General features: G+C 42.6%; 1 protein-coding gene across 2 annotated transcripts in view; it reads left to right on the top strand.

Annotated features, from left to right (window-relative positions):
- The first annotated feature begins 373 nt into the window (after positions 1–373).
- oxr1a (oxidation resistance 1a) overlaps positions 374–12499 on the top strand; it is a 72746-nt gene continuing 60620 nt past the window's right edge. For both annotated transcript variants that reach the window (XM_085366162.1, XM_085366161.1), the window contains exon 1: positions 374–728. In XM_085366162.1, coding sequence (XP_085222288.1) covers positions 572–728 — 157 coding nt within the window. In that variant the 5' untranslated portion in view covers positions 374–571. The remainder of the gene's footprint in view (positions 729–12499) is intronic.

Below are 12499 nucleotides of genomic sequence, written 5' to 3'. Positions count from 1 at the left end.
CCATACACTCATCTATGAGCATGTAATGTGTGGTTTATAACACAGTGTAGCTGCAAACATAACACATTTAAATACTTATGTGTTTATCTTCTTGCATCTTCAAGCTTACAAACCTATTAATCATTACTCTGGATAAAAAAACAACTTAAAGTGCTACCATGTTATACACAGTTTGTAAGCAATAGGAACACAATACTACAACTAATTCAGACTTTCCTAAAGCAAAGTAAAGCGGTTAGCTATGTTATTGAGGAGGCTACATCAAATATAGGAACCTTCTGTGGAATGCAGTTAGTGTAAATGTGGGCCAATAGGGCAGTAGGCTGCACTGGAAGACAGCCTGTTGCGTTCGAGTCCACTAGGGGCAAAAACAGTGCGCACCCGTTGACGTGTTTCAAATAGTTCCTGTTTTGGAATGTGTGGAGTAGTTGAGGTTCGTTCACACTACGAGTTTGAGTGTCGCTGCTTTGTCAGCATTGTTTTTCTTTTTGCGCGATGAGAGCGGCTATTTAAACACTTTTGAAAACTCTTTTTGTTAGCTAAGCTAGCTAGGTTCTGCAGCCGTACAGTAATGGACTACATATTTTCTATCACAGGCAGCGGCGCGAGAGTTGTCAGGGATGCAATCTCTCAGAGACTGTGGCCCGAACCCGTGCAGGACTCGGTCCACCTAGAGCAGCACAACACTGGGACGACACATGACAGAAGTACCGTCTACTCCAGGGCAGGTCAGTCTCACAACAGCTGTGCTCGCTGAGAGTTTTGCTGTGTACGCTCTCAACTTTACAGAGCGAAACAAGCCTGCAGCGCACGCCTCGGAGAGTGCTTCCAAACTCCCTTTGAAAGTCATCGAGTTTAACGTATACTCGTGGATTTTCTCCTTCCCTTACCCAACACTACACGTGTTAAGGTTTTGCAATAAAGAGAAACTCCCACATTTAGCTTCCGCAACGTTTAACTAGTAAAATCTGACGCGTTGCTATATATTTTCAACTTTTATTTTCGAGTTTTGCCAGCCATTTCCGCAGCGATCTATCGCAGCTTTCAGTGCAGTCAAAAGTTACGCGTATTAAATGAAACTGAGCGTTTCCACAAAGGTTCAAACACGGATTGACACGTTGCGTAACGACTGCACTTTTTAAGTTCCCAACTGTCAAGCACTTGTTGCTGCCAGCAGAGCCCCGTCAGCTGACCCAGTCACTTTTAATGGGCTCATTAAACTCGCAACATTGGTCGTGTTGTCCTTGGCAGGGCCTCAAAAACATTACACAAAACAGTACACTTTAACCCAGCTAACGTTGTATGGTCAGCTGGGTTAAAGAGCCATACTGCAGATTTATAAAGAACAGTTTTTGCAGTACTTTACATTGTGCAATATGCTAAAAAAAAATAAGAAAGAAAGAAAGAAAAGGGAAAACAAGCTTAAGCTTCATGAGCTTTCATTGTGCAATTGTGGCTCATGCACACATGATTTATGAAAAAAAAGAAAACCTCCCAGAGTGTCCAGTCACAGGGCTGTATGCTTCCAGTTGCATCCCTACAGCTGAGCTCATGTTAATTAATAAGGGATCGGCTGGTACATGTCCTCTGTGGTTGCATTCTCCCTGTCCACATTGTTATGAGGATGCAGTGCATGTAACAAGTGAAGCATTTCAAATATTTCAGATCAGCAGGCAGTGCATGCTTTAAAGCATCCAGTCAGTGAGTGAACAAGTATGTCCTCAAGGCGTTTCACATCGGGGGAGTATCTCCATGTTAATGAAGATTGGATTTTTTTCCCCCTTCTCCCCTCCTCTTTCTGCTTCGCATCTCACACTTAATTTGTGATGAGACCCATCAGTGCCTCCTCTGACTTTGAATCAAAAGCGCAGAAATGTAGTGCCATTGAAGTGAAAAGCAGAAACGGCTCGGAGCTCTTGTCCCTCCTTCCGCCCAGATATCACACGGAAGGCTGTGCGCTGTTACTTAGAATTAATTGGTCGCTGTGAAAACCAGGAAAGTTGCAGTGTGAGGGCACGCTTCGTTTTTAAATGTACAGGAGGTTTGACGCTCGTGCAGAGTCATCAGGCTCCAGAGCTCAGTGGTGGGCAGGTTAATTGTTCGATCTAATTAGGACAAAGATTAATCAGATGCATGCTCTGCTGCTCTTGAAACGCCACGGATGGCATTCGGGTTCATTAGTAGTCCCCGTGCCTCTCTCCCTGTCTCTCTGGACAGCGGGGGTTGTTTGGGAGAGCAGGCTGCTGCCGCCCCACTAAGACTGAGACTAACTTGACATGGAGTCAGGTTGTGGAAGTGTGCAGACGATGTTAGAGACGGGTAACTCTACAGTAGAACTTCTACAGGAACTGTGGGTGGGCAGTGTGCTACATTACAGCTCAATAATGGCCCAGTTGGTGCACAACTGGGCCAGTTTACCCTAACCCCTGAGTAACAGACAGCAACCTCACCTATCTGTGCTCCAGCTGCTGTGTGAGGAATGAAACGGCCCTCTGTGAACCTCTATTTCTGGAGCAGAGGCCTCTCTGTGTTAAGTTACACGCAGCTACTCATATTTCATATTTAGTTTAATAATAATGGATTGGATTTATATAGCGCTTTTCAAGGCACCCAAAGCGCTTTACAATGCCACTATTCTTTCACTCTCACATTCACACACTGGTGGAGGCAAGCTACAGTTGTAGCCACAGCTGCCCTGGGGCAGACTGACAGAAGCGAGGCTGCCATATCGCGCCATCGGCCCCCAACACCAGTAGGCGGTAGGGTAAAGTGTCTTGCCCAAGGACACAACGACCAGGACAGAGAGCCCAGGGATCGAACCGGCGACCTTCCGGTTACAGATACGCTTCCCAACCCCCTGAGCCACGGTTAATGATCAAACCTGGTTTGCCAAAGAAAGTCAAAGGCCTTTCCACATTCTCAACCATAATAGCCAAGTCAAACAAGTCAAAGTCAGATCTGTGAATGAAGTCACACTTGAGTTGGTGATGTTCCTGTACTTCCAGTTCCAGGTGCCAAGAGGGGTAATTTCCTCAGGTAGAGTCTGCAGAAATGCACGCTTACTGAAAGCATTCATAAAGGGCTCGAAATGTCAGATTGTCTAGGAGAGAGTCCTCATGCACTTTACGATGTGTCAGTAGGACAGCCTTGAGACCTTAGTGGGTATTTGTCTCTAAGAGCAGATCCAAAGAGGCTAGAATAAGCCTTGAACTGAGACAAGCGTTCTAAGCTGCTTCTGTATACAACCAGGGGCGTGTGTGATTAGTTAATGACATGATAAAGCAATGCCACCCTAACTCATAAACACTAGAAAGGCTAATCAGTTAACCTAATTATTCAGATTTTATTGATATACAGTACTAGGGCTGCTCAATTAATCGAATTTTAATCACGATTACGATCTGGGCTTTCAACGATCATTAAAAATGACTGAGCCGATTATTAGCCCCTCCCTCATTTATCCGCGACACCTTAAAGGCCGTCTGTGAAAATATTGTCGGGCATAAACCGGTCCGTGGCGCAAAAAAGGTTGGAGACCGCTGATTAAGAGGACCCGAGGGAAGCTCGGAAAGCTAAGCAGAAGTTATTTGGAGAGTGACTGCCGTTGGTTGAAAAGAGAGTTTAAAAAAAAAAAAAACTTCAGTGGTGTTGCACACCATTTTATATTATTTTTTTAAAGTTATTGTTAACCCTTTAAAGCCGGTCAGAGCAGCACACTCCGTTTTGCGTAACTATTTTTAAATCCCCGTAGAATCTGAACCGTGTAAGCTAGCGCAATAATTTGTTTTGCATATGAAACCGGAGGAGTTGTACTTACATCTGATGCCATCAGCTTGTCCTCGGTCACGGTTTCGTTCCACATATAGCTTTGCAAAAATTGCATAAAAAGCGCTTGCAGGAACAAAAACATAATATTCCAGAAACACGCTTTGCCGTTCCTATCAGCTGTTCGTAACACTTCCCACAGTGAAATGATGCACATGCTGTTTTCTTTGCAAATTTGCATCATAGGATTGTTTTTTGTTTTTCCTGCAGTATATAAAAATTGCTGTATCTCCAAAATAAAACTATGAAGACACTCAAAATAAATTTCCTGTGGTGGGAAACTATTTTTTTTTGCAACTTTATTGTATTTAAAGTTTTGAGGGATAAACCTCTTAAATTTCTCCAAGTAGAAATATATGTAAACAAAACAAAAGCGATTTTCAATTTTTTTTGTAGTTTATTGCACTTTTTTGCAATTTATGTAATTACTATGGACTTAATGCATACATATTATTAAAATATGGGCTATAACAGTTGTATTGATGTATAGCAACTTGAAATGCTCCCACAAATGGCACTACAGCATGTAAAAAAAATAATAATATAAGCTCTGGTGGACTTGGTTCTATGGTAGGTCTTAAAGGGTTAAATAAATATCGTCAAATAATCGTGATTATCATTTTTGCCATAATCGAGCAGCCCTATACAGTACAATGCAAGATAACTGTTGGTTGCGAGATGTTACACAGCAAACCGTCGCCATCAGGAGCATCTCTCTGTCTCTCTGTAACAAAGTTGTAAAGAAGTAAGCTGGTAAGTGAAGCTTAAGCTAAGATATCAGAGTCAGAGTAAACTTTCACATATTTACTCGGCTGGGGCAATGTGTAACCACTTTCTGCACAGGCACGTGGACTTTAACCTTTAAGGAACAAAGCAAACTAGTGCAGCATAATGTTTGTTTGCAACGTTATTGCACGCACACTTCTACACACCATGTTTAAATTTGTTTGTTGAATTGCGCTCAGTGTTGACTGTGTTTTCTGACTGCCATCAATGCTAGAAAATCGTTTATATATAACATATCTTACATTTTTGAAGAAAATACTATGGGATGGTATAGTATGTGTAATATTAGTGTCATCCCAGGTACTTTTTGTGGTGTATGCTTTGTACTTTTACTGCCTTTAAATAAGAAATTAAAAAGAACCACACTGCATTAGTTTGTTTACAACACGATGTGTGTCATTGATGTTGTATAGCCAGGTTCTTGCCAGTACACTGCGCTAGAGGGAATTTAAAAGTAAACTACTTTCAGAGTTCTCACGCTAGGAAGCCTTCACACGCCCTCCCACTTCACAGTGCAACAGCCTGAAAACCTTGAACTGTGTTTTGGAGCCTGAGATGACGAGGGAGGTCGGCGGAACTGGGAGGTTTTCCGTCATGAGGAACAAAGAATAAACAATCAGAAGTGTAGCTTTGGTTGCTACACTTGAACCTTTTCAAGACATGTCCCTTTCTGACATAATAAGATGCACTGAGATGAAAAAGACATGCAAAAGCAGTGTAAACACAAAGAAGTGCCACACCTGCAGACGTTGGGTCACATGCTACAGCTCAGCTTGCTGTTTCAGATCGAGTCCACCAGCGATCCTGTTCAGCTGTAATCGGCGGCATGTGACACTTTCTGGATGTTTTGAGAGTTTGCACTGGTTAAAGTGATACACTTGTGTGTATGCTTACAATGTACTTTCCCTTCTGTGGTTTGTCTATGTGTAAGTCTACAAACGAAAAAGGAAAGGAAGTTCAGAGAAGTTGTTCTTCTGTTTTCGTAGACAGATGGGTAAGATAATTATGGCTGAAGACTAATTTGGATCAGATCCCTGAAACTGAGATCTTTTCTGCAATATATGGTTCCAGATTTCTATTTTAAATAACGAAGTCTCAATTTAATAGGTGCCTGTGAACCGATAAAACAAAAACTGATGCATCATGATGATGCATGTAAAAAGGCAACAATTTAGCCCATAAAATCATAGTTTTCCTGCATTTTAGGTTTGTTTATTTTCTTGCAAGCCCTTAACCTATAAGGTAGCTTCTGCTGCAGAGTGCATTGTTTGTTGGGAACTGGAACACGTACATGCAGCACTGCTGGTAATTCAAACTTGAGCTCGTCTCTGGCTCTGCTGTCACACCGAAGTGGCCACATAAACAGATTGTGCGCCCAGACTGTATATTAATAGCAGATGATTCATCTGTGCCACGGTCCAAGAGCAGGTTTGTCCTCACGACTTTGAACTCTTCAAAGCATCTCCAGGTTCTTTCACTCCCCCCTGGGGTTTTCACTTATTTGTCAGTGTTCACGTTCACCCTTAGGCTGACACCGACTCCACTGCAGTTATCAGGATGATTCAGAAAGTGCAATCTGCTCTCAGTGCTGTAATGACTGATTTTAATCACCTTCATTTCCAAAAACAGTCCTTGAGCAGTTTGTATTAGCAGGTCACTCGCCCTGCATGCTATTATGTGGCACTCCTGGGAATTTTGATGGCTCTGTCAGGGGAACCTTAGTGGCAGGAGTTCCCGAGGGATCGGCCGACCGTGGCACCGAACACCTGCTCTGCACTTGTGTCTAGGGTTTAAACTAATGACCTGTTTCCTGACCCTTAAAGAGTTCTTCGCCCATGCACGTTGCACTGCATTTCAGAGTGTAATGACCACTGTCTTTCACCAAAAGAATGACAGAATAATGTCAAATAAAAACCTGCAAAATGAGATCAGTTTACGAATAAATACATATCCAGATGAAAGGTAGAGACACTGGTGAGCACTGATGAGAGAAGAGAGCTGACTGGGCCAGTTGATCTTTTTAACAATGTGCTGAAAGGCCTGAAAGGTTTGAAATGAGATGTCAGCATGCTGAATAACATTATGTGCTGTATTCCTCGGATGGGGTCTTGAGGTTTCAAGACAGCAGATGTTTGAAAGAGGCCAGATGAAGAGCACAAATGCAGAGTACACTGAGGCTTAAGGGGAGGTAATTACAACCTGTTCTGTGTGACTCAACTGCTTCTTCTGCATCTTCATCACTCCGGCTGAAAAGAGCACCCAGCCTGAGTAAACATGCAAGGAAGTAATTTCTCTACTTACTGAAAACATCACAAAAACAAAACCGGAGGCTGTTAAAGAGCAGTGATGAGCAGAGTGATGTCGGCTGGAGTTTTCATCTTTTCAAAGTCTCATTTCACTTTAGCATTTGCAGACTTTCTATGTGTAGTTTGTCTGAAGCTGCCAGGCTTTGTTTTTGGTGCCTGTTCGTGGTTCATCGCAGTCTTCCCAACACTTTCCCCATCTGTAATAAGCCAAGCAGTGGGGAGTCTGTGCAAAGAGCTGTTTGATCTACTGTACAGATGACGCTGTCATCCCCCCCGCTGCATAGTGGGGAACACCTGGTGATGTCACTCCTCATGGTGGAAAAAATGATCTTTACCGAGCTTTAAATTGTATTTACTTTAGAGTGGCATTTATACATGCTGGTTAGTAAAGCATGCGTGTACCAGCCCCTAGATCAGGGTTCTACTTTAAATAATTGAGTAATCATGTTGCCTGCTAATGCACACAGATAATTCATTTTGAAGATTATCCTAAGCTTCATTAAGATTGCTTGGCTTTTTCAAAAACCTGGTAAAACTGGTCTAAATGTAGTCTGACATGCTTGTTGTGAGAACAGTTAGTGCCTTTCTCTATTGTCCCAGTCAGCTGCTCTTCCTCTGTCCTCTGGGCTCAGAGCAGAAGCAGGATTTTATTAATGCCCGCTGTACCTAAACTGTTAAAGTCAAGCATTAGGCTAAATTCTGTTTATGCAGATATTTGGTTTCGATCCAGATAGAACTGGAATACAGGGGAAAAGCTGAAGAGCTAAATAATATGGGCCAGGCATTAAAGCTGAAATGTTTCACTCATTAATTAAAGAACATAACAAGATTAAAAGGGCTTTGAAACACAATTTTAGCTGCAGCTGTGCTGTGTTTTTTTTACCAAACAGTCCAATGGAAATATTTGCAGATTCAGTAAGTGCACTGATCAGTGTGCTCTTTATGGCTTAAATCACTATCTGTAAATGTTTAACAAAGCACTCTGACTGTTTGGTTTTTTACCCATGGTTTGAAATGATCACATACAGTTTGAGGAAAAGAGAAACTAGGGAAGAAAAAAAAAACCTAGCTATCCTCCTTCTTTACCTCCTCTTCCATCGAGGGTTTCAACATTATAAAGGATAATCATTTGTGCATGAAATAGTTTGTGCTTTGTCTCATCCCTCCTGTGTGATAGTTAGTCATGCAGACAGATTTAAAGAGACGGTGTCTTAATTTTTCCCCAGTGATCTCAGCAGACTTGTCTGGCTTAATGGAAAGTGAGCTGTCTGTGTTGGTGGTGCTGTCTCTGTTACTGGTTGGCCATTACAGACTGTGGTTAAATAGGAGGAGCACTTTACATTACTCACTTAGCTGACTACCTTTATTTAACCGAGTGTTGGAGGATGTTAGATTATTAACTGAGGTATAGCTAACATTACTTCAACCTAAAACTTCTCATCCAGGATTCAAACACTCCTGTGTCACACTTTATATTGTAAGCTAAAGAATGCAGAGAAACCCCAACAATCAGACGACCTCCTGTGAGCAAGCATCTGGCAGCAGCGGGAAGGAAAAACTCCCTTTCAACAGGAATAAAATTCCAGCAGAACCTGGCTCAGGGAGAGGCGGCCATCTGCAGCGACTGGCTGGGAGTGAGACAAAACAAAAAGACACACTGTGGAAGAGAGCCAGAGATTAATAATAACTAATAATTAAATGCAAAGTGGTATATAAACACATAGCGAGTGAAAAGAGGTGAGTGGAGAAGAAACGCTGTGCATCATAAGAAGCCCCCAGGACCCTGGGCCTATTGCAGTGTCTCACTGTAAGCGTTATCTAAAAGAAGAGCTTTAAGCCTAATCTTAAAAGTAGAGAGGATGTCTGTCTCCTGAATCCAAACTGGAAGCTGGTTCCACAGAAGAGGGGCCTGAACGCTGAAGACTTTGCCTCCCAATTTGCTTTTAAATACTCAGGAACCACAAGCAAGCCCGCAGTCTGAGAGCGAAGTGCTCTATTGGAGTGATACGGTACTATAAGCACTTTAAAATAAGATGGGCCCGATTATTCAAGACCTCGAATGTGAGGGGAAGGAGTTTAAATTTGATTTTGGATTTAACAGAGAGCCAATGAAGAGAAGCCAGTGTGCTCTCTCTTTCTTGTCCCTGTCATTACTCTCACTGCAGCATTTTGGATCAACTGAAGGCTTTTTAAGGAGCTTTTAGGACAACTAGTGCCCATTTCAGTGGACGATAACATTCATTTTCTTAGTCAAAAACACTTCTATATAAATATTCCAATACCACAATACCAAATGTACAGTAAATATCCCTGAAAAACAAGAAGTCGACGTATAAAGTAATCCCTTTCAGAGAGGTATATGTTGGTAACCATTAGATTACAGGCAGTGATACTTTAAGCTGGGCAGACACTGTGCGATTTTTTTCAGTCGCGTTATTCAGCTCCTGCTCGAACTGCACGATTGACTCGCAGGGGTTCGTAGGTCACGATGCAGGGTCTCACACTATATGGTCCGATGCTCTGATGCGACCTGAGTGCTCACACTGTGCGTCTATCAAATGAAGGTTATAACAGAAAATCTGTTCCTCTCTGTCTCTCACTCACACACACACACCACCACCATCAACTTTGCTAAATTGCTAATGAAAAACATTGATCAGGCAGCTGTGATTGAACAGCAGTGTAGATCCAACTATTTTCACGGTTGTTGTGGTCGTGATAATTTTGTGATGCCACATCAAAAAGGCTGAGATGAGCTTGCCAAAGTTCTACAAGTTGTGCCTCCATCGCTTGTGTCCAGATCACACGCTGCACTGCTGTGCTGCTCCGTCTTTTCACTTTCATTTCTGTGTTTGCGCGTGTGCAGTGTGAGAGGCTGCGGTGACACCCTCACGATGGCCGGCGGGATTTCAAACAGGTTTGATTTTCTTACGACCAAACGATTGATGATCAGCAGATGGTCGTGACGTGTTAATCGCTTCTCGTTACCCCACGTATACTACACGATGCACGACACACGATGAAGGCGAAACTCAGACCGATCAACAAAACGGTCGCACGACTGAAAAATCGGCTCAAAATGAGCCAAAAATCACACAGTGTATGCCCAGCATTAGAGGAGCCATTCCCAAACCAGACTATTCCTGTTTAAATGTACTTATTGTAAATAACTGCTTGTGGTTCATGTGCAGGTTCGTAAATCCGAACCTTAGTGAAATATTTTTTCCACTTTTGCTTTTCTAATGAGAGTAATTTGTTGCACTCTAGATGTGTTCTTGTTTATGTTGAACACAAAATAAATAAATTAGGGAATAAGCTGGTTTCATGACTTCTTGTCCACCTATTACCACTTTTAGAAAGATTTGTATAGGGTTGCTGGATGTATGATACTGTTATACAGCAGTCCAACACTGAGTGTGCAAGTGTTGCTGTAGTTTCCCTTACAACTCCTATTTTGTACTCTTTGCATTTGGCCTGATTTAAACCTAGAACAAGTCCGTTTGCTTTTAAGAACAAGTCCGTTTGCTTTTGGCTCAATAAGTAGATCTGATAATGCACAGTTTGTGTTTCTCATCGCTGAGCTCATCACTTCTCCTGCTATTGATCGGTGCTGTAACCTCTGAGGTTAGTGTTGCTGCTGTGGTGCAGGGTGCCAGGGTTCAAAAAGGCGACATAAACCAATAAAGACGTGCTTCTATACTGCAAAGTTAGACTACACAAGTGTATGTGCCAACCTCACTGTCTTTTCTGTCATGTGCTTCTCTGTTAAGGCAATCTAAGTGTCTCTTATACTAATAACTAAGTCTATACACTTTATAATAACTGCACTTTTTTTTTAAAGATCATAACAGATTAGTGGCAGCATTGCCTTACACTAAAAGATAAGTTACAGAGTTGTTGTGCAAGCTATGCTGAGTGAACATTATGTATGTATATATGTGTCCTATCCATCGATCTGGCTGATGCACCCGGCGCGCGCGTACACACACACACACACACACACACACACACACACACACACACACACAGAGAGAGAGAGAGAGAAACCGTCCACCCCTAACTTTGACTTGGAAAGATATATTGCTCAAAGTGCAATAACCTTAGCAGCAACGGGTGGAGGGATCTGAGTGTGATTAGTGAGCTGAGAGGCTGAATGTATGTGACAGCAGGACCTCCTGGTTTCAGCTGCGTGAACTGTGGATCAAAGTGCTTTCACTACACGTTAGCAAGAAACTAACAGCTGCAGAATTGTTTGCCAATGCCTACTTTCAAATATGCTAGATGCCTGTGTTGGGCTTACCTCTCTACTTGTGAACAGTGGAATTTATCCTGTTAAAAGATGACTAGTTTGGTCTCTAAACACTCAAAAATGTTAATATTCGAAGGTTTTTGAGGTTAACCTTAAAGCTGTTAATGTTTTCTATAAAAATCAGTTGTGTTGATAACCGTGCTGGAGGCATAGCTGTCTGGATGACAAGAGTAGTTGCTCCATAGCTTTGGTCTAGACCAGCCATTCCCAGAGTCCAATGTGCTGTGGCCCTGTTACAAACCAGAAAATCCCACGGGCATCACCCAATCCTAAATCATCACTGTGATCAAAGCACAAGAAAAAGTGAAGTATTTCTTAAATTGTATTAAAAATCACTTTGGGAATCACTGGTCTAGACTGAAATGTGCTATAAACCTGGTGGACTCCTAATAAACTTTGTGATGACCCTCACGGACCAGGAGGTGATGACTGCAGCTGAACTCAGACATTGAACCGTCAGGAAGAAGTCCTGACAGAAAAACATATGTTAGCAGCTTATTATTTGGCAGGTAAGACAGCACTGCTGTAATAACTAGCAATTAAGGTGTTTATTAAACATTTTTAATCAGGAAAGTGTTTACTGAGGTCATACTGTAGAGAAAAGGAGGCGAAGGCTTGTTTCTCTGTAGACTGAATTACAGCCAAACTTGTTTTTGGAAGCAGCCATCTTTTTTTATGTCTATATATATATATCTATATATAGATATATATCTATATATAGATACACATATGTATATATATATACACCCAGCACGCCCCTGCGGGCGGTTTATCCTTCAAGCTCGGGTCCTCTACCAGAGGCCTGGGAGCTTGAGGGTCCTGCGCAGTATCTTAGCTGTTCCCAGGACTGCGCTCTTCTGGACAGAGATCTCCGATGTTATTCCCGGGATCTGCTGGAGCCACTCGCCTAGCTTGGGAGTCACCATTTTGTCCGTCTGTATCTGGAAGTCCCACAGGATCTTAGCTCGGTCATTCTCCATCAGCCTTGGGGGCATCTCCCATTTTGACCTCGGGACTTCCAGCTTATACTCGACACAGATGTTCCTGTACACTATGCCGGCCACTTGGTTATGGCGTTCCATGTATGCCTTGCCTGCTAGCATCTTGCACCCTGCTGTTATGTGCTGGATTGGATTGTCTCTGGGGCATCTTTACACAGTCTGCACCTGGGGTCTTGCCTGGTGTGATAGACCCCAGCCTCTATGGATCTTGTACTCAGAGCTTGTTCCTGTGCTGCCATGATTAGTGCCTCTGTGCTGTCTTTCAGTCCAGC

The sequence above is a fragment of the Diplotaxodon limnothrissa genome, linkage group LG11, assembly GCF_057381915.1.
Source record: "Diplotaxodon limnothrissa isolate DT_005_m linkage group LG11, D_limnothrissa_male_GT1.1, whole genome shotgun sequence".
Taxonomy (NCBI): Eukaryota; Metazoa; Chordata; class Actinopteri; order Cichliformes; family Cichlidae; genus Diplotaxodon; species Diplotaxodon limnothrissa.
Note: the sequence above shows the minus strand (reverse complement) of the source record. Positions and strands in the feature narration are given on the sequence as shown.